At 42.0% G+C, this 22837-nt stretch overlaps 1 protein-coding gene across 2 annotated transcripts in view; it reads left to right on the top strand.

Moving 5' to 3' along the window:
• Nucleotides 1–22837, top strand: part of LOC115482654 (protein-arginine deiminase type-2-like) — a 148043-nt gene that overhangs the window by 58160 nt on the left and 67046 nt on the right. For both annotated transcript variants that reach the window (XM_030222613.1, XM_030222612.1), the window contains exons 3-7: nucleotides 5761–5833; nucleotides 11680–11741; nucleotides 14858–14975; nucleotides 16185–16310; nucleotides 20654–20832. In XM_030222613.1, the coding sequence (XP_030078473.1) occupies nucleotides 5761–5833; nucleotides 11680–11741; nucleotides 14858–14975; nucleotides 16185–16310; nucleotides 20654–20832 (558 nt within the window). The remainder of the gene's footprint in view (nucleotides 1–5760; nucleotides 5834–11679; nucleotides 11742–14857; nucleotides 14976–16184; nucleotides 16311–20653; nucleotides 20833–22837) is intronic.

Below are 22837 nucleotides of genomic sequence, written 5' to 3'. Positions count from 1 at the left end.
TTGAGGTCCCGACCCAGAATTTGGGAAACTCTGCTTTAACTGCAACCCACAATTTTTAATATGTGAGATTTGGGATTGGATGAGAGAAGCCGCTGCATGTTGCAAATGGGGAAAATTGTTCAGGAAAGAATATAAAGGTTGAATAGGGCAGGTTTGAAAGGATTGTGAAGATTGATGGAATATAAATTTATTAAATGAAATGAGACATGGGAAGAATCATAACTTGGCACAATTCTGCCCAAAATATTTTGCGGTAGAAAATGTCTGTAGCACCACCCTTACATGGGTATTTCCTGCTCATTAAGGCCATTTCTACCATAGCATGATATAACTGGCTATCTGTGAATATTCAGCACATTGCTAGCTAAGTTTGGTAGCCAAATCGGACCACCCAAATAGCAGGCCTATCTTTGGTCGCTATAAACTTAACTGGCCAGTGCTGAATATTGGCTCTGCTGGTTAAGTTTAAACTGACCAAAAATAAACTGGATATTCAATGTCGATCACTGGAATAATATCCGGGCTCACCGCTGACCGCAGGAGTTAGCCGGGCTGCCTCCTGTGGTCTGACTATCGGCCCCATTGAGATCTTTAAGTCTGTCCCCATATGCTTTATGACTAACACCACTGAACATTTTAGTACCCACCTTATGGACCGACTCCATCCTGTTTATATGTTTTTGAAGGTAGAGTCTCCACAATATTCTAAATGAGGTCTCACCAGAGTGTTATACAGGGGCATCATCACCTCCTTTTTCCTACTGGCCATTCCTCTCCCTATGCATCCAAGCATCCTTCTAGCTTTCACCATTTCCTTTTATTACATGTTTAGTCATCTTAAGATCATCAAATACGATCACACCCAAGTCCCACTCCTCTTTTGTTCACAAAATTCTTCACCTCTTAAACTGCACCATTCTCTCAGGCTTTTGCAGCTCAAATGCATGACCCTGTATTTTTTTAGCATTAAATCTTATCTGCTAAATTTTGGACCATTCTTCAAGCTTTGCCAGGTCCTTCTTCATGTTATCTACACCATCAGGGGTGTCTAACCTATTGCAGATTTTGGTATCATCTACAAAGAGGCAAACCTTACCAGATAGCCCTTCAGCAATATCGCTTACAATTAGGTTAAAAAGAACTGGCCCAAGAACTGAACTTTGAAGCACCCCACTGGCAACATCCCTTTCCGCAGAGTGAACTCCATTTACCACTACACTCTGTCACCTTTCACTGAATCAGTTACTAACCTAGTCAGTCAATTTATGGCTCATACCGAGGGTACTCAGTTTATTTATTAGTCTATGCAGAACTGTGTCAAAGGCTTTGCTAAAAAACTAAGTACTGTCCCTCGAACCAAGTCTGTAATTACTTAGCCAAAGAAATTAATCAGATTTGTCTGACAAGATTTACGTCTAGTGAAACCGTGTTGTCTTGAGTCCTGTAATCCATTGGATTGTAGAAATTTTACTATTCTCTGTTCTAAAAGTGTTTCGGCTTGTAGTTCCCAACCTCTTCCTTACTTCTACTTTTTTGGAGAAGGACCATATCTGCTCTTCAGTCCTCTGGGACCACTCCTAACTCTAGAGAAGCATTGAAAAGGTCAACCAGCGGAGTCACCAGAACTTCCCTAAGTTCCTTCAGTACCCACGGAAGTAAGCCATCTGGCTCCATCACTTTGTCCACTTTTAGTTTAGCCAGCAACTCATGAACACAGTCTTCGGAAAATCATTCAGCAGCTACCACCCCTCCATTCCTATTTGTGTTTGTCTTCTGTGGTCTTGTACCCAGCCCTTCAGCTGTCAACATAGAACAGAAATATTTGTTAAGCAATTCTGCCTTATATTTATCAGCTTCTACATATTCCTCTTCTTTACCTTTGCATCACATAATGCCACTTTTGCACTTCTAAAAAATGTCTCGGTCCTCCCATTTTACTGTATTGGCTATTTTTTCTTCCATTTGCATCTTTGCTTTCCTGACTGCTCTACCAGCTTCTTTAGCTTTTCCAGATATTGTTGCTTGTTTTCCTCTTTCTGCAATCTCTTATGGTTTATAAAGGCTCTTTCCTTACCTTTTCCTTAACTTACTCTTTTTTCTCAGGGAAAAAAAGTAATTCAAAGTGTGAGGGTAAAGATACCCACAGACGTTGTTATAAATAAGGGCTTCTGATTCTAGGGGGCCGATATTCAGACCACGGGAGACCAGTTAATTCCCTTGGTCAGCACTGAGCCCAGATACTCAATACTGGGCCATTTCCGGTGACCAGCATTGAATGTCCAGTTTCTTTTTGGCTCGTTTAAAGATAACCAGCTAAGTCGATATTCAGACTTGCCAAAGGTTTTTCATGTTTTCATGCAGCCGAATATGGCTGATAAACCAGCTTTAAAAATAGGTGCATAGATGATTATATCGGGTGATATAACCGGCTATCTGCTAGCCGCTAATGGGGATATCCAGTGGGGGATAGCCGGTTATCCCCTGCTGAATACCAGTGTATAGCAGGTTAAACACTATTTAACCAGTCAGCAGCTGTTCTGGCCATTTAACTAGCACTGAATATCGGGGAGGGTAAGTGTTTATCATTTTAAATTTTAGGTGTTTATTTCTGAGGCAATTAAGTGCTTTTCCATGTTTGGAAAATTAGGGATTTGTTGATGAATTTGGATTGTAAAAAAAAAAAATTTGTATGGCTTTCTAGGTGAACTCCTAGTGGCTTCCTTCTCTAAGTTGCAGTCACAGCCATGCAGCACCATCTGCCCCAGATCCCCTTTTCCAAGGCCCCGCAACAACATCAGCCACAACTCCCCTTATCTAAGCCCCAGCCCTCCCTCCCCCCACCTCAGCATTAGCCTCCTCCTCCTTCTCCTTGTTCCAGCCTCCTCCTTCCTTTCATAGAATGACATGGGTTTCTGTTTTTGCTTCCTTCAGCTGTTCTATCAGTACCATAGGAGGGTTTATAACATAGCAGCCATGTCATGTTTCTTGTAAGAATACAGGAAGTGCCTTTTCTCTCATGTAAATTGTCTCCTGGTGCCAGACAAAGGAGCCAGAGGAAACAGCATTGCATGGTAAGGTCAAAGACGCAAGTTGCTGCTGCTGTAAAAGACACCAGTGGCCACAGCCCTCTGTGATGAAGTCATTGGCCTATAATAGGAGCTGATGGCTTATGTCATTAGATTCTGATAGGGGAGGATGATTTCCAGGGTTTAGGGGGGTTATAGGTTTATAGGAATGTGGTAAGAGTCAAAAATATGGAATCATGTGGCTTGAAACAATTTGCAGATGATGTGGCCTTGTTGGTGAGTTCTCTTCAGGCAATGCAGGCAAAGACAGGATAATGTGTTTTGGTGAACATATTGGGTTAACTATATCTAGGACTATATCTTGTTTATGATTATAAACATGGTAGATAACACAGCAGACAGCACTGAAAAATAAATGAAAATTTAAATTGGTAAAGCTATATCAGACATGAACAAATTGGGTAAGATCTGGGGCAATAATCATTGTCGATTATTGATTTTGCTATACTGCTTAGTTGTGACCAAATCAAAGCAGTTTATAGTTAAAGTTAATGGGTACAGCTTGTAGGAAAGGAAAGAACTCCAAATTATGATAGGAGAACTAGTTACTAACATTCATACAGGACATGAAAAAATTATTGCCACTAATTGGCTTGTTATTCTGTTAAATTGCACAAATCGGGGCCACACCTAAATTTGCAGACGCAATTTTTGGCAACCTTTATAGAATCCGAGGGTGGTACACACATGTGAATACTGGACCATATTCTTCATGATTGAACGTCCCTTGTTACATTCCTGTAACTCTCTCTCTCTCAATGGTAGTTTATACGATTTCATCTTTATGGGTGTAGAGAAAAGTTCAAGCTGGTGTTAGCTTTTTGAAGATCTTGTCGTGTATCCAAAGATCTCACTTGGCTTCAACACATTATATGAAGGAGTACATATGGATAATATAGAGGGGCATAATCGAACTGGGCGCCCATCTTTAAGGACGTCCCGGCGAAGGGGTGGGGCATCCCGTATTATCGAAACAAGATGGGCGTCCATCTTTCGTTTCGATAATACAGTTGGGGACGCCCAAATCTTGACATTTACGTCGACCTTAGAAATGGGTGACCATGGGTGACCTCGGTTTTCGCTGATAATGGAAACCAAGGACGCCCATCTCAAAAACAACCAAATCCAAGGCATTTGATCGTCGGAGGAGCCAGCATTCGTAGTGCACTGGTCCCCCTGAAATGCCAGGACACCAACTGGGCACCCTAGGGGGCACTGCAGTGGACATCAGAAATTGCTCCCAGGTGCATAGCTCCCTTACCTTGGGTGCTGAGCCCCCCAAAACCCACAACCTACAACTCTACACCACTACCATAGCCATTAGGGATGAAGGGGGGCACCTACATGTGGGTACAGTGGGTTTTGGAGGGCTCCCATTTACCACCATGTGTAAGAGGTAGGGGGGGATGGGCCTGGGTCCGCCTGTCTGAAGTGCACTGCACCCACTAAAAACTGCTCCAGGGACCTGCATAGTGCTGTCATGGAGCTGGGTATGACATTTGAGGCTGGCATAGAGGCTGGAAAAAATGTATGTTTGTTTTTTTTTTGGTGGGAGGGAGTTGGTGACCACTGGGTGAGTAAGGGGAGGTCATTCCCGATTCTCTCCAGTGGTCATCTGGTCAGTTCGGGCACCTTTTCGAGGCTTGGTCTTGAAAAAAAAGGGACCAAGTAAGGTCAGCCAAATGCTCGTCAGGGGCGCCCTTGTTTTTTCCATTATCGGCCAAGGATGCCCATCTCTTAACTACGCCCCCATCCCACCTTCAGTACACTGCCAACACGCCCCCTTGAACTTTGGTCATCCCTGCGACGGAAAGCAGTTGAGGACGCCCAAAATCGGCTTTCAATTATGCCGATTTGGGCGACCTTAGGAGAAGGACGCCCATTTCCCGATTTGTGTCTGAAGATGGGCGCCCTTCTCCTTTGAAAATAAACAGGATAGTTTCCATAAATCCCACACTACATACTTGATGTATTTATCAAACCTGCTAACCCTGGGTAGTTGGATTCTCCAACTCTTCCTTGTTCCAACCATGATTCCCTGAGACTGTCTGGGAGAGCCAATATGATCATTAGTTCATGATATTCCATAGGCATTTGAGGGACGCTCCAGCTCTCCCATTGACTCAGGACCTTCCTTGGGATGTGGTCAATCTCTGGACTGGTGGCCTATCTTTCAGGCAAACAATCTGAAGAAGAGTTTTCAGTGATGTTTCCAAAGCCAGGCAGGTTAGCTCAAAGAAATTGCTCGGCAGCAACAGTCTTGGGGTCTAAGTATTTAGCGGATCATTTGAATATGGCCACTAGGTATTGGAGTGCTTACTGAGATCTGTCTTAAGCATCCCAGACGCCAACTTCTGAGTATGGGCTGAGGATCCGGTGCCTTTCTCTCCCTCATGAATGCTGCCTCCTTCTGTGGTCCAGTATTCCCTCCTCTCCACACTCCTTCTCCTCTTCCATCCTCCCCTCAAACCTTTTGTCCTTGTCACAGCTCCTCCAGCATGGTTGTGACAGCGCTAGAAGCAAAAACACCAGCTAAGGAGCTGTGGATCTTTGGCTTTCAGGTGCTTTACAAGGCTTTAAAAGGTTCTGCCATCTGTTCCCACTGTGATGCAGATTTCTATCCATAATCAAATTATTTGCTAGAATTAATGATGTCTTTATAATACTATTGCAGGTGAAGGTTTCCTACTACAGAGGAGAAGAGGACAGTGCTCTAGACAGTGCTATAGTCTACCTCACCAGTGTTGGTATGTACAAACATTCTTTTAATTACCAATACAAAATGAAAGATATTGCATGCAGATTCAGGTTCCAGCCAGTTTGAAAGGTTTAAATGTGGTGTCTTTTTTGAAAACTGACCAGGGCTGAAGGCCTAAATATAGGATTCTGGTTTCACTAGGATTCTTATAAAATGGGTGGCTGTGAAGGTGGATCTAGGATAGAAGAATATAAGAACTTGGCTCCAGGTCGGCCTAGAGACACAGCTGGGCCTGGGGCAGAACCAGACTGCCGTGCCCTTCCCCACTCATGCCCCCACCCCCACTCACACCAATGCCCCTGCCCGCTGCACAAGCCAGCATGTTTGAAAATATAAGTGGGATCAAATAAAAATGCTACCAAGCAATAAAGAACCACAATGTTGATGCAGCAGCTCATAGGTTTGTTTGCTTTGTTGTGACATGACTGCTGTGCGAGGAAGGCAAAAGAAAGACTAACCTAATTGGCATCAATATTTTGACGTCATCCTTCTCCTGTTTTCATCCAACCTCCTTGGTCTGTTCTCTCCTGCTTGTGCCAGGAGTCGGGACCCGGATGATTGCATTAACACGATATCGCGTTAATGCAATCATCCAGGTCCTGGGTGGCATTCAGGGACAGGAGAGGACAGACCCAGAAGAAGCAGACAGGCATGAAGAAGCTTGCCGGTGCTGGGCCCAGGGAATTTTGCCCTCTCTACCCCCCTCCCTCTTGGCAGCCCTGCTTGGCTCTGATGTTTAGTGCTAGGGACTCATTTTAAAAGGTGCTTCTGCATGTAAAACATTGTGCTCACAGAAATGACCAGTTTGTACCCTTATGTGTGTAAGGTATCCTGAACAGTGACGTAGTAAGGGACGATGGTACCTGGGCGGAGGGGGAGGACGGCACCTCTGCCCTACCCTTACTAAGCCACTGATCCTGAGTTCACAGGTTTATCTGACCAAGGTGACAGCATGCCTCAGAGCTAATAAAATACAAGCATGTTCCTGGAAGGGGAGAGGGAAGGGGGGGGGGGGGCGAAGCCTAGGGGTAAAAGTGACTGGTGGTATTTGGGGGGATGGGGGAGGGAGGGTAGGAGAAGTTCCTCTTTGGAGAATGGGAGGGTGAACTATTTTGATTAATGCAGTCCTTTTTGCAAGGTTATTTGAAGGCTTTTCCTCTATCCTTCAAAAGAATGTAAGAAATGAGTTGGGCTTCTATTGTCTAATTACTAGGACCAATTGGAAATAATTGTGGACTAGTTTGGTGGTAAGGGGAGGATGACCTAGTTGTTAAAAAGTTGATGACTGTGGATATTGTTCTATGTGTACAATGTTCATTTGGTTATGGATCACCGAACTGTCATCAATAAAAAATTATTGAAATATAAAATACAAGCACGCTTTTGCAGTCTCATTTCCCAGCACAAATTAAAGGTAAGGGTAAAGCATTTGATATATTGTCTTTCTGTGGTACAGCCAAAGCAATTTGCATATTACATACAGGAACTTTCTCTGTCCCTAAAGAGCTCACAAGCTACATTAAATTATTCCTATGAGCCTAATGTTCAAAAATTTATGCTGCTAAGTTAGCCGTCTAAATTTGTGTCCTATTTTCAGCCAAATTTAGGAGCATAACTTTTCACTTGAAAATTCATTTTCATTTAGGAGCTTCTGTCATGCTTATACATTTAGATCTGCTATTTGCCTATATTAATGAGCCTAATTTATGAGCTAGTGGTGAAAATCAGAGCTAAGTGTCTTCTTTTTCCAGCCCCAAATGCATCCCTGTTATCACCCGCTTTTATGCTCCTAAATTCAGTTTTGAGTAAAAAGTGATGCACTCAGCCCTAGTAAATATTTAGTGCTGATTATTCAGAGCGATTTAGCTGACCGCTGACTGGTTAAGTCACTTGGTCAGGGCTAGTTGCTAATTTTCAGCAGCATTTAACTGGCTAAATATTACTCAAATTAGCGCATAACTCAAAGCCAGCTTTGGGGGCATTTTGGGGACAGAGTCAGCACTTGTCTGCTTAGGGCCTTATTCTGTAAAGGTTATGCTCCTAAATTACGATCTATTCTGCAACATAGAATAAGCTCGTAATTTAGGAGCATAAATTTAGGAGCGTAAAGCATAACCTTTACAGAATAAGGCCTTTTTTTTAAGTCCCTCTTTGCCTTCCTTATCAGTGCTTTGCATTTGACTTGACATTCCTTATGCTGTTTCTTAATAGTTTCAGTTGGTTCCTGAAGCAGTTCCTTTTAGCTCTAATAGTTTCCTTCACCTCACTTTTTAACCATGCTGGCTGTCGTTTGGTCTTCCTTACTCCTTTTTTTAATACACAGAATATATTTGGCCTGGGCTTCCAGAATGGTATTTTTGAACAGCATCCACGCCTGATGTAAATTTTTGACCTTTGCAGCTGCTCCTCTAAGTTTTTTTTTTTTTTCACCGTTCTTCTCATTTTATCATAGTCTCCTTTTTGAAAGTTAAATGCTAACGTATTGGATTTCCTGTGTGTACTTACTCCAAAGCCGATATCAAATCTGATCATATTATGATTACTGTTATCAAGCGTCCTCAGCACCAGTACCTCCTGCACCAGATCATGCATTCCACTAAGGACTAGGTCTAGAATTTTTTCTCTTGTTGGCTCCCGTACCAGCTGCTCCTTAAAGCAGTGCTTGATTTTGTCAAGGAATTTTACGTCCCTTACATGCCCTGATATTACATTTACCTAGTCAATATCGGGGTAATTGAAATCACCCATTATTATTGTGTTGCCCAGTTTGTAAGCCTCCCTAATTTCCGATAACATTTCTACATCCGTCTGTTCATCCTGGCCAGGGGACGGTAGTGTACAGTCCTATTGTTATCCTTTTCCAGTTTACACATGGGATTTCAATCCATAGGGATTCCGAGTTGTGTTTTGTTTCCTGCAGAATTTTCAATCTATTTGATTCAAGGCCCTCCTTAACATGCAATGCTACCCCTCCACCAATTTGATCCACCCTATCACTGCGATATAATTTGTACTCCGGTATGACAGTGTCCCACTGGTTATCTTCCTTCCACCGGGTCTCAGAGATGCCTGTTATATCTAATTTTTCATTCAGTGCAATATATTCTAACTCTCTCATCTTAATTCTTAGGCTTCTGGCATTCGCATATAGACATTTCAAACTATGTTTATTGTTCCCATTTCCATCTTGCTCAGCAGTTGACAGTGTTAATTTGCAATCTTTTCTCTGATTTTTTATTTAAGGACACCTGATCTACTATGGTCTGTTTTGCAACCTTGCTATCGGGATACCCTATCTTCCCTGTTTTGGTGATATCTTTGAAAGATACCTTGTTCCGAACCATGCGTTTTTGAATGACTGACAGCCTTCCCCCATGTTCTAGTTTAGAAGCTGCTCTATCTCCTTTTTAAATGCCGATGCCAGCAGCCTGGTCCCACCCTGGTTAAGGTGGAGTCCATCCTTCCAGAATAGGCTCCCCCTTCCCCAGAATGTTGCCTAGTTCCTTACAAATCTAAAACCCTCCTCCCTGCACCATCCACACATTGAGACTCCAGAGCTCTGCCTGTCTCTTGGGCCCTGCGCGTGGGTAGCACTTCGGAAAATGCTACACTAGAGGTTCTGGATTTGAGCTTTCTACCCAAGAGCCTAAGTTTGGCTTCCAGAACTTCTCTCCCTCATTTTCTTATGTCATTGGTACCCACATGTACCAAGACAGCTCTTCCCTAGCACTATCTAAAATCCTATCTAGGTGACATGTGAGGTCCGCCTCCTTTGCACCAGGCAGGCAAGTGACCAGGCGATCCTCACGTCCACCAGCCACCTAGCTATCTACATTGTGATAAAGTCACATCCAGGATAGTTGGGTTAAGGCAGTTTCAGTCTGAAATACAAGTCCCAGAAGGCATTGCAGGCAAGGAGCCAGAGGGGGGAGATGAAGAACCCGGACTGGACTCCTAGCTGCAATCAGGGAAGACATGGGTGTAAGCTGGCAGGTTGTGTAGAGTGGCTGCCACTAGGCGGGAAGAGAGTTAGGAAACCCTGTGTACAGGAGCTCATCATTGGTCTCATTAGTCTAATGCTTAACTCAGCTGGTTTGGGTGTGAGGAAGCTAATGGAAGGAGAATGATTGGGTGGTGGTAGCTGAAGCCAGGGATTGATTAGGCAGGTGGGAAGGAGTCCCAGCAGTTCAGTTCAAGAGAGAGAGGCAGAAAGAGAGAAGCAGTTGCAGGCTGAAAACCCTTGGGCAGGGAGGTCCCTAAAGTATTTGCAGGCTGAAAATCCTTGGGCAGGGAGGTCCCTAAAGTACTGAAGCAGGCTGAAATTCCTTGGGTGAGAGGAAGTCCCAAAAGTATTGAATTCATTGTGAAGCTGATGCAGGGGAAAACCCTTGGGTAGAAGGAGTCTCTAAAATATTGAACTTTCCTGAAGGTAAAGAGGATAGAAGGTAGAAAATGCTGCTTGGTGACTGAACTGTGATGATGAACTGAAAAAACTGTTTGTCTTGGGAATTGAATTACTGTTTATTGTGCACTGGATAAAGAGCCCAGACTGAAGCCTGTAAGCCTTTATTGAATCCTGGTATGTGCTATGCTGCTGTGGGAACTGTGTACTAGAAACCTGCATGGAATAAAAGTCCTTAAGATTGAAGTTACTGGTGGACATCTATTTCTTCATTGTACCGGGAGCCTGTGGCTGGAGGAGATTGTTCTATCCTTGGCTGCACAAGAGAGGTACCTGGTTACAACATGCCTAATAATGGAATCACCAACTACAGCAGCCATCCTAACCGTTCCTTCTTGGGTAGTAGCTCCTGGAGACACATCCTCGGTGCAAGAGGATATTGCATCCCCTGGTGTGCTGGTCCTGTGTACAGGACTACCTCCATCTGCACCAGAGTGATGCTTTCTGTTTAGAAGACCTCCCTCCTCCAAGGCAGCACAGGGGCTGCCAGGTTGGAGGTGGGAATTCTCTACAACGTCTCTGTAGGCCTCCTCTCTGTACCTTTCTGTCTCCCTCAGCTCCTCCAAGACTGCTACACTATCCTCAAGGGAATGGACTCATTCTCTGAGAGCTAGGAGCTCTTTGCATTGAGCACACACACATGACCTCTCACCAACTGGGAGATAATCATACATTTGACACTCAATGCAAAAGACTGGATAGCACCCTTCTCACTGCTGGACTACTGTCTCCATCTTAGTATTATAGAGTTGTTTAATTAAAACTTCTTAAGGTACTAAGAATGTTAGATGAATATAAAGAGCCTTAAGATTGGTTAAATTGTAATTTATTTAGTGTTTGCTTCTCAGAACAACAATTACCTCAAGGGCTTGCATTCTGTGTTTGATGTGAGACCAATTTCCAATCCTGTGTTTATTAAAAGCTTTACCACATACCTGTTGTGAAAGAGTTCCTGTCTTGGAGATCAGGTAATCTCCCCAGATATGGGTAGGTGGAAGGTTTGATGGCAGCTAGCACTAAGTAGTTTGAAAGAAATAAAATAACACTGCCACTGATGATATCTCATTTATACCAAGTTCAGAAATTTCCTAGAGCCAAAATCGTCCTTCACTGAGGATCCAGAATATATGGGTACTCTGCTTAGCAAACACAATGAGATCCAATCAGAGATGTTAAAGTTCTAGGAATTGTTTAAGCACTGCAGGAGGACCTCAGCAACTTTCCAGCACCATCACTTCTACCAGTACCTCACTGTTTGACCAGTTGTCTGCTTTGAGTCATCATCTTGTTTGATCATTTACATTTTATTATTTGCATATTCATTCTTACTGGAACTCTGATAGTCTTTTTTTTTTCTTGGTTGCATTTTATAGTTGTCTCTCTGGATATTGATGCAAACCGTGATGGAGAGCTAAATAGGCAGAGGGTTGATAAGGTAAGGAACTCTCACACCAGTCTTTCATTTATGGACATATAGTAACTCTTCCTCTCTACCATTCCCTAATGTGTCTTTACACACGATGTTATTCTACCACAACATTACTGTATTTGTTCATACCAGAATTGGCGAACGCCTTTACGGTACTATGTAAACCACATTGAGCCTGCAAATAGGTGGGAAAATGTGGGATACAAATGTAACAAATAAATAAATATATGGAAAGTCAACCTTTGTTCTTTTGAACTTACCCAGCAAATATCTGTAAATTAGATCTGATAATCACTGTTCGTAAACTCTTCATTCCAGTAATACAAACGTATTCATTATTCCATCACACAGGATTATTGGCAGATAAGAGTATGAGTATCTGTACAGCGCTGCGTAACCCTTGTAGCGCTCTAGAAATGTTAAGTAGTAGTAGTAGTAGTGATATGTAAACTGCCTTGATACTATTGTGATAATGGTCTATCAAAATTCTCTAAGTGAATAAATAAAACCTTCAAAAGTTGCCTCTATCATCTGCGACAATCGTGCTGTCTCTTGACATACATTGAGAAGGCAAGTCTTCTCACAGTGGTTGATGCCATGATAACACCAAGGCTAGATTACTGTAATGCACTCTACATTGCTGTGACTGCAAAGAGTTTTCATCAGCTCCAACTGATTGAACGTTATAAGCAATGTGATTTGTGCAAAGTCCTTGCTACCGGTACAATACAGGTTAAATTTAAAACTTTGTCTAATCTTCAAGGCCCTTAATAGAAATGAAACAGAGTACTTGAAAAACAGGATTCTTTCTATGCACCTCCAAGGTCTCTAAGATGCTCCAAAGATGTATCCCCAACTTTCAAAAGAAATCACACAACGTAACACCCACCAATGAGCCTTCTCCACAGTAGCTGCCATACCTCTGAAACACACTCCCAGAAAGACTATCTGTACTTCAGGAAGCCAATTAAAGCCTGGGTCTTCTCTCAAGCCCTTAATAAAAGAAACAACTAACTACCTAGTCACGTGTAAAAGGACTGACATTGGTTGCAACAGGACTTGCTTATGACCACAGGCTTCTGTTAAGATTCCATGTGCGATGCTTTCCTTAAGTTAGTCTATCTATCTAAACTTCTGTTACTCTATCTTATATGTCTATATGTCCCACTTCTACTTACTATGCTATTAATGTTTTATTTAGGGTTGTAATCACAGTTAACACAGAGATTAATGCATTAATTATAGCTATTATAGAATTAATCGTGATTTAAAAAGTTAATCACGTTGCAGTGTCTCCTGACGCCTCCAAACAGCTCTTCTGCTCACTTCCACTCCCAACACCTGTACTCAGCATGATTTGGCACCTTTACCCCCACCCGTGATTCAACATCAGCCTCCCCCATGCTACACTACCTTAAAAGTGATCTTCTGTAGGTCGCCAGCAATGGCAGCATTGCACATACACACACTGCCTGTGGTCAGAAGGAAAGCGTCATACCTGGCCTGTCCCCGCCCCTGTAGAAACAGAAAGTGGTGTCAGAAAAGGCAGGACAGGCCAGAGGGAAAGCTTCAGAGCAGGCTGCAGGCAGCATATGTGCAACATTGCTGCTGCCAGGGACCAACAGAAGACCACCTTTAAGGTAGCTTGGTGGGGGGGACTGAAAGGGGGACAGATGCTGAATCCCAGATAGGGGGAGGGGAGTGAGCTGAAGAACCACTGTTGAGAACTATTGGCGAGACGGTGGTGAGCTTCAGCAGCCACAAGAAGAGCATAGTTGCTCTTCACCACCATGTTTGTGTCGCTGTTCATGGAGGTGGAGGGGAGGGGGGGAGAGGTGCTTTACAGTGGGAGGTAGGAGGGGATGAGAGAGAGAGAGAGAGATAATGGACCCCAGGAAAGAAAGAGAAATAGTGGACTTGGAGGAACAGGAGAGGGACTGAAAGAAGAGAAAGGGAGAGATGTTGGATTTAGGGGTGGGAGGGAAGGAGATTATTAGCCCTATAGGGAAGGGAAGGGGATGGGACTTGATACATTCAAAATTTGCACTCTGACTCATAAAATCATCCACAGAGAGACCCCGATTCATATGTTAGACCTTATAGACCTACCAGCAAGAAATACAAATAGTTCCTCATGCACTTTCTTAAACCTCCACTACCCTAACTGTAAGGGACTTAAATACAAGTCATTATATGCATCCAACTTCTCCTACATCTGCGCGCAACGTTGGAATACACTACCGAATTCCTTAAAAACAACGCACGATCTGTCAGTCTTCCAGAGATTACTGAAAACTAAATTATTCAACGAGACTTACAACAAGAATCCTTCATAAAAGACTCATTATCACATCTGTATTAGAACTAATCAACATTGATCTCTTAATTTGGTTACTTAATCACATTGTTACTATGTAACACTATATTCTACCTACATTTTGCATATCCAATATGTATTAATTATTTCCTTCATTTCTAATTTTCTTGATATCTAAAATACCTTAATTATAACAATACTTTGTTCTTCTCTTACTGTTTATGACGATTGTCATTGTGGCATAATGTAAGCCACATTGAGCCTGCAAAGAGATGGGAAATGTGGGATAAATAAATAAACATACCACCTTTCTGTGGTTGCAATCAAAGTGGTTTACATCTTATATATGGGTATTTGTTTTGTACCTGGGACAATGGAGGGTTAAGTGACTTGCCTAGAGTCATAAGGAGCTTCAGTGGGAAATGGTGATAATAAATAAATAAATAAATAAATAAATACCTTTAATTATGAGATTAATCACAACTAAAAATTTTAATTAAAATGCAGCCCTAGTTTTAATGTGTGTTGTATTGACAAGTACTGTAAGTAGAAAACTACGTTATAATGTGTTCTTTGAATTATTTTTTTAGTACTTTATCCTGTGTCTATGGCATTAACATAACTCAAAGCTTCATAAAGTCACTTTCATGTTGTATATTGCACAACTCAAGCAAATTGCAAAGAATGACAAACTGAAACAGTTTTGAATAATTAACAATATACAACATTTAGTATCTCTTTTCTGTGAATCATAACATCTGTTCTTGCATTCTCTTGCTTCCCTTCTTGCGTTCGGGTTTTGTAGGCATCCTGGACTTGGGGCCCTGAAGGGCAAGGTGCTGTTCTCCTAGTGAACTGTGACCGTGACAATGCAAGCTCCAGCGCTATGGATGGTGCAGATAGAATAGTGTCTGGGGAGGAAGGTAAGAGGCTGGAATTTGGACAGAGACAAATCTCTTATTTGGGTAGCAGACAATGGCCTAGCTGCTTAATCAGGTGTTTTCATGTGCTTAAATAATGGATACTTATGGACTGGTGACCCTTGGAGTTTAGGAAATGGTGTGATGCAATTGTTGTTTTTCTTTTGTTTGTAAATGTTGCATGTGATCTATGTGTATAACGTTGAAAACATGCATACATTGTATTTTCAAATCGATGCACATGAGTTTGTATTTAACTCAAGCTGCATAAAAAAGAAGCACAAAAGTCAGTAGGTACTTTGTACATCCTGCAGTTTTCAATGTACTTGCATACTTTCCCTTTGATACAAAATCCATGGATAAGATCAACAAAGAATCATTTCCTGTACAGTAATCAAGTATTTCTATATACTTTACTGTATTAAAAGGCCAGAGATGTACTAAAAAGCAAATATCTCGTGTAATCTTATGATACAATGCAATCTAAATTGGAGAACTGTGTGTAAAGAAGTAGCAGCATTTACACCAGATTTCAGCAGGCTTAAGTCTGGCACCAACACAATTTAAAAAACCCACCAACTTAGTGCCAATCTTTTCCGGTGCCCATTTTTGAGTTCCATTTGTAGAATCCAGCCCTATATCTTGCTTTTCACATTTTTCATTTAACATATAGTTTTTTGATATTTATTAAAACTGAATTTGGTTTCCGGAAGGTTTTTTGCGCCTGTGATATGAATTTTCAGTTTCATCGTGGAATCTAAGGCTTTTTCTTTCCTTTATGAAAAGTGTTTGAGACTTTCTTTTATGCTTTGTATACTTGTAATACTGGAGTTTTTGTAATGGTTTATGTCATTGACATTTCCTATATTATGGAAATTACAGCCCATCCCTAATATGTCCCGACCTCTGAATCTGTTGAGTCACAGGTAAGAGTAGGATCAATACTAGAGAATGACCAAAGGTGGGAGACTGAAGTGCTCATTCGTGGAAAGTTACTGGGACCATCTAGAGGAATGCTTCTTAACCCAGTCCCATGAGAGAGGTTTTCATGCCCTGCCTCCTTAGTATGTAAATGTATCTCATGCATATTCATTGTGGATATCCTGAAAACTTGAGGGGACTTGGTTGAGAAATGTCAATCTAGAGGAGTGTCACTAGGGATGGAAGACCCCAGAAGTTAAAAGGAACATTCTTTTCTTTTCTCTTTCATAGACTTGAAGGACATGTCTCGAATGGTCTTGAGCATTCAGAGCCCTACTGCTCTCTTTTCTAACCACAAATTGCTCCTCCACGTTTCTCTATCTGATGCAGACAAACTGAGACTTTTCTACAAATTTGGTGAGTAGCATCAGCAATGATGTCTTTCTAAACTGTAATCTTAGAAATATAGAAACTAATGGCAGAAAAAGGCCATATGGCCTGTTCAAACTGCCCATTCATACCAACTATTGAGTTTCCTCTCCCTAAGATTTCCCATGTTTTCTTGAATTCAGATACAGTTCTGGTTCCCCACCTTTACTGGAAGGCTGTTGCATGCATCCACCACTCTTCATGCAGAAATACTTCCTTAGATTACCCCTGACTATTCTCTTTCATCTTTATCCTATGATCCATGATCAGGAACTAAACTTTTGTCCATCTTTGCTTCTATAGTTTTATTTTTGAGCTACTAAATACTTTGAAGCAGTTCCAGATACAAGACTTGTAAGTGAGTTAGCCAGTGTGAGAGTTGAAACAAACATTGTAAACTGGGCGAGAAAATGAATGAGCAATAGTTTAGGGAAAGCCACCAGTGATATCACACAAGAAGCAGTGCTCAGCCCAGTCCTCTTCAATGTCTTATATGTGGCCTTCAGAACAGGTTAAAAGGGAAACTGTGGTTGCTTGCAAATGATATGAAATTGATAAGAGAGTTTACTGGCCTGATATTCAGCCAGTGGCTGTTGCTGCCATTATACCCAATACGTCAGTGGCCATGTCCGGGCTCCGGTATTATATTTCCAGGTAAATGGAACCAGTGAAAACATAACCAGTTAAGTATGGTACTTAATTGACTATGAAGATAGGACTATGATTTGAATTATTTTTCCCAATCTGCAGTCCTGTTTATCCCGTTATCCTAACTGGTTAACTGCTGAAAGCCAGTATATAACTGGCTCGCATGCTGACTCCCCCCCCCCCCCCGGAACACTTAAGAGGGGTTGGTGGTTGAGAGGCTAGGATGGGGGAGGGCAGACTTATACGGGGTCTGTGCCGGAGCCGGTGATGGGAGGCGGGACTGGTGGTTGGGAGGCGGGAAATACTGCTGGACAGACTTATACGGTCTGTGCCCTGAAAAAGACAGGTACAAATCAAGGTAAGGTATACACATATGAGTTTATCGTGGGCAGACTAGATGGACCGTGCAGGTCTTTTTCTGCCGTCATCTACTATGTTACTATGTTACTATTAGCATTTGTATAGCACTACCAGACGCATGCAGCACTGAACACCTGATACAAAGAGACAGTCCCTGCCCAAAAGAGCTTACAATCTAAATAATACAGACAGACAAGACAGTTACGGGTGAGGGAAGTAATGGGTGAGAAGGGAGGAAGGGACAATTTCCAAAATATCCAATTTCATCTTCAGCAGCATTGATCAGTTAAGTGCTGCTGAAAATGCCTGATTAGCCCCGGACGGGTGATTTAAACAACCAGCTTCCATCGTTAACTGTCCTCCATTTTCAAGTGAGGTTAAATGCTTGCTTTCTCTACTTGGTGACTGACTATTGATAAGTGTTCCTTTCAAAATCCACATCAAATCTATTTTAGCTTCTGTTTTCCTTGGAGGTGCAGCTGGTTAGGACATTAAAATTGTCGTAGTTCAGAGCTGTTGTGTGTTTAATGATGTTGAACAGTGTTGATTAATGTAACACTATTTTTGTACCTATATCTGGTTTGATGCCTTGGTTTTATCACTTTATAACCCATAATGGATGCTGTACTCAATAGATGGTAACTTGCATGTCCTTGAAGGCAGTTGGATTGTCTAATATGTAAGCTGCTGCCTTTTCAGTTACTGGAATCTGTTGCAGAAGGATATTAAATCAGAGACAAATTTATGCTTTAGATGCAAATTAATACCTTTTCTTTTTTCAGAAGTGTTTCGGTAAATGGTCTTTCTGAAGGTTGGCTCCTGAGAGTGAAGAGATCTCTGTTTTCTTGTTGTTGTTTTTGTGATGTAAAGGAGATGTTACTGCTTCTTTTCTGTATCAGGCTGCAAAATCTTGGAATTCTTTGCCTCATGAAGTGAGATTAGAACCTTCTTACCATAGATTTTGAAAGTTATTGAAGGCCTTTTTATTTTGGAATTTTTTTGAAGCTTTGAGTATTAATATATTGATTCATCGGGGATGATTTTTCCCTTAATGTTGTCTTTTATTGTAATGTACACTAAACCTTCTGGCAAGATGCTGAAAATAATAAGGTTCCCTGTATTGTATTTTATTTGACAAAAACAAAAATTACAGATCTGCAGTCAAAAAAAGATTAGACCCTTGCCGCACTTAATATCAGTGGAAAAAGCCTCAAAGTCCCTTTAAATCTTGAATTGATTCAAAAAGATATAACGGGTCAAATGACCTCTTTCATCATCACTGGCATAAAAAACCACTGCTTGTGCAACTATTCATTTATGATTAACCGTGATTATGTTATGGTAAACACCTAATTCCACACTTATCTTTAGGGTGGATGCTTGCAGCTTAACTGCGCTGTACTCGTTGCTCTCAACTGGTGCAGGGCCTTCGTTGCTCTCAACTGGTGCAGGGTTTTTGTATTATTAGTCGATCTGCGTTCGAGCACATATATATTATAGTTGTATTTTATTTGAACATAAGAATAGCCATACTGGGTCAGACCAGTAGTCCATCTAGCCCAATATCCTGCTTCCAACAGTGGCCAATCCAGGTCACAAGTACCTGGCAGGAGCCCAATTAGTAGCAACATTCCATGTTACCAATCCCAGGACAAGCAGTGGCTTCCCCCATGTCTGTCAATTACAGACTATGGACTTTTCCTCCAGGAACTTGTTACCACATCCTCTGGCAATGAGCTCCAGAGGTTAACTATTCTTTGACTGAAAAAATATTTCTTCCTGTTTGTTTTAAAAGTATTTCCATGTAATTTCAATGAGTGTCCCCTGGTCTTTGTACTTTTTGAAAGAGCGAAAAATCAATTTAGTCTTAACCATTCTATTTAGGAATTTTTAGACCTCAATCATATCCCTCCCTCAACCGTCTGTTTTCCAAGCTGAAGAGCTCTAACCTCTTTAAGCCTTTCCGTATACGAGAGGAGTTCCATCCCCTTTATCATTTTGGTCGCTCTTTTTTGAACCTTTTCTAATTCCACTATATCATTTTTGAGATACGGCGAGATGTTTGCACACTGAGCTGAAAATTTCAGCGTATTGTCTACAACACCTAAATATTTTTTCTTGAATGCTGACTCCTAAAGTGGACCCTAGCATCAGGTAACTATGATTTGAATTGTTCTTCCCAATGTGAATGACTTTGCATTTCTCATCAAATGTCATCTGCCATTTAATGCCCAGTCTTTATCATTTGTTTTATATCATAAGTGCTTAATGTTATCTTATATGAACCAATAAATGGACTGGAAAGAGCCATGCCCTGCAGTTTATATGATGTAATATGCACCAGCAACATTTCAAGATACGCAAGGAAGTTCTTTTTAATTAGGCCAGCGGCACCCAATAGATTTTGGAATTTTGTCTGTATCTCTTTGGTAATTTTCTCAGTCTCGGTTGTATTTCTTGGTACTTGAGGATCTTCTGTTTTGCTATTCATTGTACAGAATAATCAGTTGGACTGACATGTCTATGAGCAGTGCTGCCTGGTTTTCTGGTTGTTTATTCTTGGCCTTGTTTGGCGTAACCAGTTTGTCGGGTCTCTCCCTCTTGTAAAGTTGCCCCCTTAGTGGCCTTCATCTATGCATCAATCTCACCAAATTACCCAGCAATACAGATAACAATAAGAGAGAGAAAAAAAACTGATACACTAAACCTAAGAGATAGTAAGAGTCATGCTACGGTAACAGACAATGAAAAAGAGACGTAGGACAAAGGGATTAAAATAGAAATGGAGAAACATTCGGAAAGAAGACACACTCAACTACAGTATAGCTCCAGTCAAACCCTCCGACACCTGGGAAAGAGGTGTCGCCTGTTCCACTGCAATGACCAATCCTGCCCCCTTTACTTTTCAAAAGGGATACTGGCATGCCTGGTAACAAAACTTGTCACTGTAGACCTTTCTTGAAGGAAGAAGTGACATTAATTGTGCCCCAAGTACTATACATGCATTAAAAACTATAGATTATAGGAGCCAAGTGAAATTGATCTCCTGTTATTTCATTTACCATATGATGATATGAAAAATAGCACAGTCTACTTGTGCATGCATTAATTTAGCTATCACCATGTGATAATAGGGTATAATATGGAAAGACAATATCTCATGACATTTACCCCCCCCCCCCCCCTTTTACAAAGTGAATGGGCTGTATTGTCAGTACCGCGCAGCCAACTGCTAGCATGGCTTTGTAAACAGGGGCTTAAGTTTTTATTACGGTTTGGTAGCTACCCACATTTATGGTTTTACTTTTTCTTCTTGTTCACAGTTGCTGTCTCCGGTTCTAAGTTCAAACATGTGCTGGGGGAAGAAAAATTATATTATGAAGTGGAACCTGCAAGTGGAGACGAAACTCACACTTTTTATGTGGAAGGTCTGAAATTTCCCAGTGCTAACTTCTCTGGACTCGTTTACATCGGGATTACCCTGCTGGACTGCTCTCTTGAGGTACCGTTCTGTGCGTACCAATGCATGATCATCTGAGTTAAGAATATTAGAAATCTGACCAATTGCTGGTCAGAGTCTCAACTTTGGTTTTGTGACAGGAATAATAATGGGAAGTTTCAGGACCTGAGTGTGCTTCTTCTGAAATATTTATACCTTAGTAAATGTATCTCAGACAATTGCCACTACCATGGTAATCATCCCCACTGTTCTTCAGGTTTCATTTGGCATCCTGCTGAGGGTAATATACAGGACCATAATTATTATCAGTGATAAGCAAGACAAAGTGGACAGAGTGCATAAGAAAACTGGGGAATTAGGTATTTGGAAAAGCAAATCAGAATGGGTGGAGGGTTAGCTGAGGCTGATGGGCTGATGATCAGAAGCAAACGCAGCCGCTAGAGGTTATTAGCGCAATACTAGCGCCTGCATTTACTACTGCCCCATGATCAGAGCAATTAATACCTTTTATTAAATTTAGATATTACATATTGTCATGCTCAGCCGCCAGATCCGCACCACTCTTTCTCAGTCTCTTCCTTTCTTTACCAAGCACGCCCTTCACTCCCGAGTCAACAGTCTGCAATCAGGGTCTCCGGACAACAGGCAAATCACCAGAAGTGCTTTATTATCTCCTGAGTACATTTACTCTGCTTTAAGGCTTCACAGGCCTTTCCCTCTCCTCAGTGTAGCTCCACTTTTAAATACAGTTCATTGGAGCCCTGCTTGCAATACAGTTCAGCTTGGGCCTGCTTTCCACACAGTTCACTTTGGCCCTGCTTTCAATATGGTTTTCTCCAGCACTGCTTCTAATCCAGTACTTAGTGGTACTGCTCTTTCCCACAGCTAATGAGCACTGCTCACAATTCAGTTCAGTTAGCAATGTTTTCCTCCTCAATTCAGTTTTAGCACTGCTTTCAAACACAGTTTAGTTTAGCATTGCCTTCAAACACAGTTCATCTTAGAAATGAAATTAAACAGTTCAATTCAATGGCAATATGGTCTAAGTCACTTTCTCACTCTTAGACCTAATGACCCACCTCCCTCATTTGTCAGCACAAAACCACCTGACATCCACCCACCGGGTCAATTCACCATCTGACTCCTGTTCCCTGCTAAAATAAGGGAACCTGCTCAACAACTCCTCAGGATCCTCCGGAAACTCCCCTCCCTGCTCAATCCCTTTCATTGTCTAAGTCCTGTGCCTCTGCGTTAATTTTTTTACTTGCCCTGACTCCCGCGTCTTCCCAGGTGCCCCTAGTACCTCCAAATGAAAGGGAAAAATATGTGATAAGTTCTGCTCTACTCCTTCTTGCTCTTTCCTCTGCCCTCGAGTAACGACCAACCCTTCCTTTTCTCTTAAACAGTGCACAAATGGGGGCCAATCCCTCCCCAAAATTAGTTCCTGAGGTAGCCGGGGTAATATTGCCACCCATACCCAGTGTGACCCTGAAGGACCTTTTATACCAACCCGCTTAAGGGGATATGTAGTGGTAGCCCTGTGAACACACTGAATGCTGACCTCCCGGCCCCTATTATCATTACATACTCCCCTCTTTCCCTTTATTCTTTCCCACAGGGCCCGAGACAGCATGGTCTGATCCGCCCCTGAATCTAGCAGAGCATTGACCCAGACCCCACATATCTCCACTGCTTGCCTCAATTGCTTCACCACTGGCCCTTGGGAGTACAAGGTGAACCCTAGTTTCGCAAAACAGTCCCTCCTCAGATGTCCTTTCCTTCCACACCGGTAACACATTCTATCCTCATTCACTGAAGGTCTGGCCCCTGTTACTCTTGCCACTTTCTCCCCCATTCGTCCCCCTCCCCCTTCACACCGCTGGGCCTCCAGGAAGCAGTCCATGCTTTTAATGGCCTCCTCAAGTGACGTACACCCCTTCTTTATCAAATCCACCCGAAACTTTTCAGGTTGTGCCTCCAAAAATTGTTCCAGCACAAGCTCTTGCATTACCTGATTCATAGTTCTCTTTTCAGGCTCTAACCACTT

Source organism: Microcaecilia unicolor, chromosome 13, assembly GCF_901765095.1.
Source record: "Microcaecilia unicolor chromosome 13, aMicUni1.1, whole genome shotgun sequence".
Taxonomy (NCBI): domain Eukaryota; kingdom Metazoa; phylum Chordata; class Amphibia; order Gymnophiona; family Siphonopidae; genus Microcaecilia; species Microcaecilia unicolor.
This window is presented reverse-complemented; position numbering and strand designations above follow the sequence as displayed.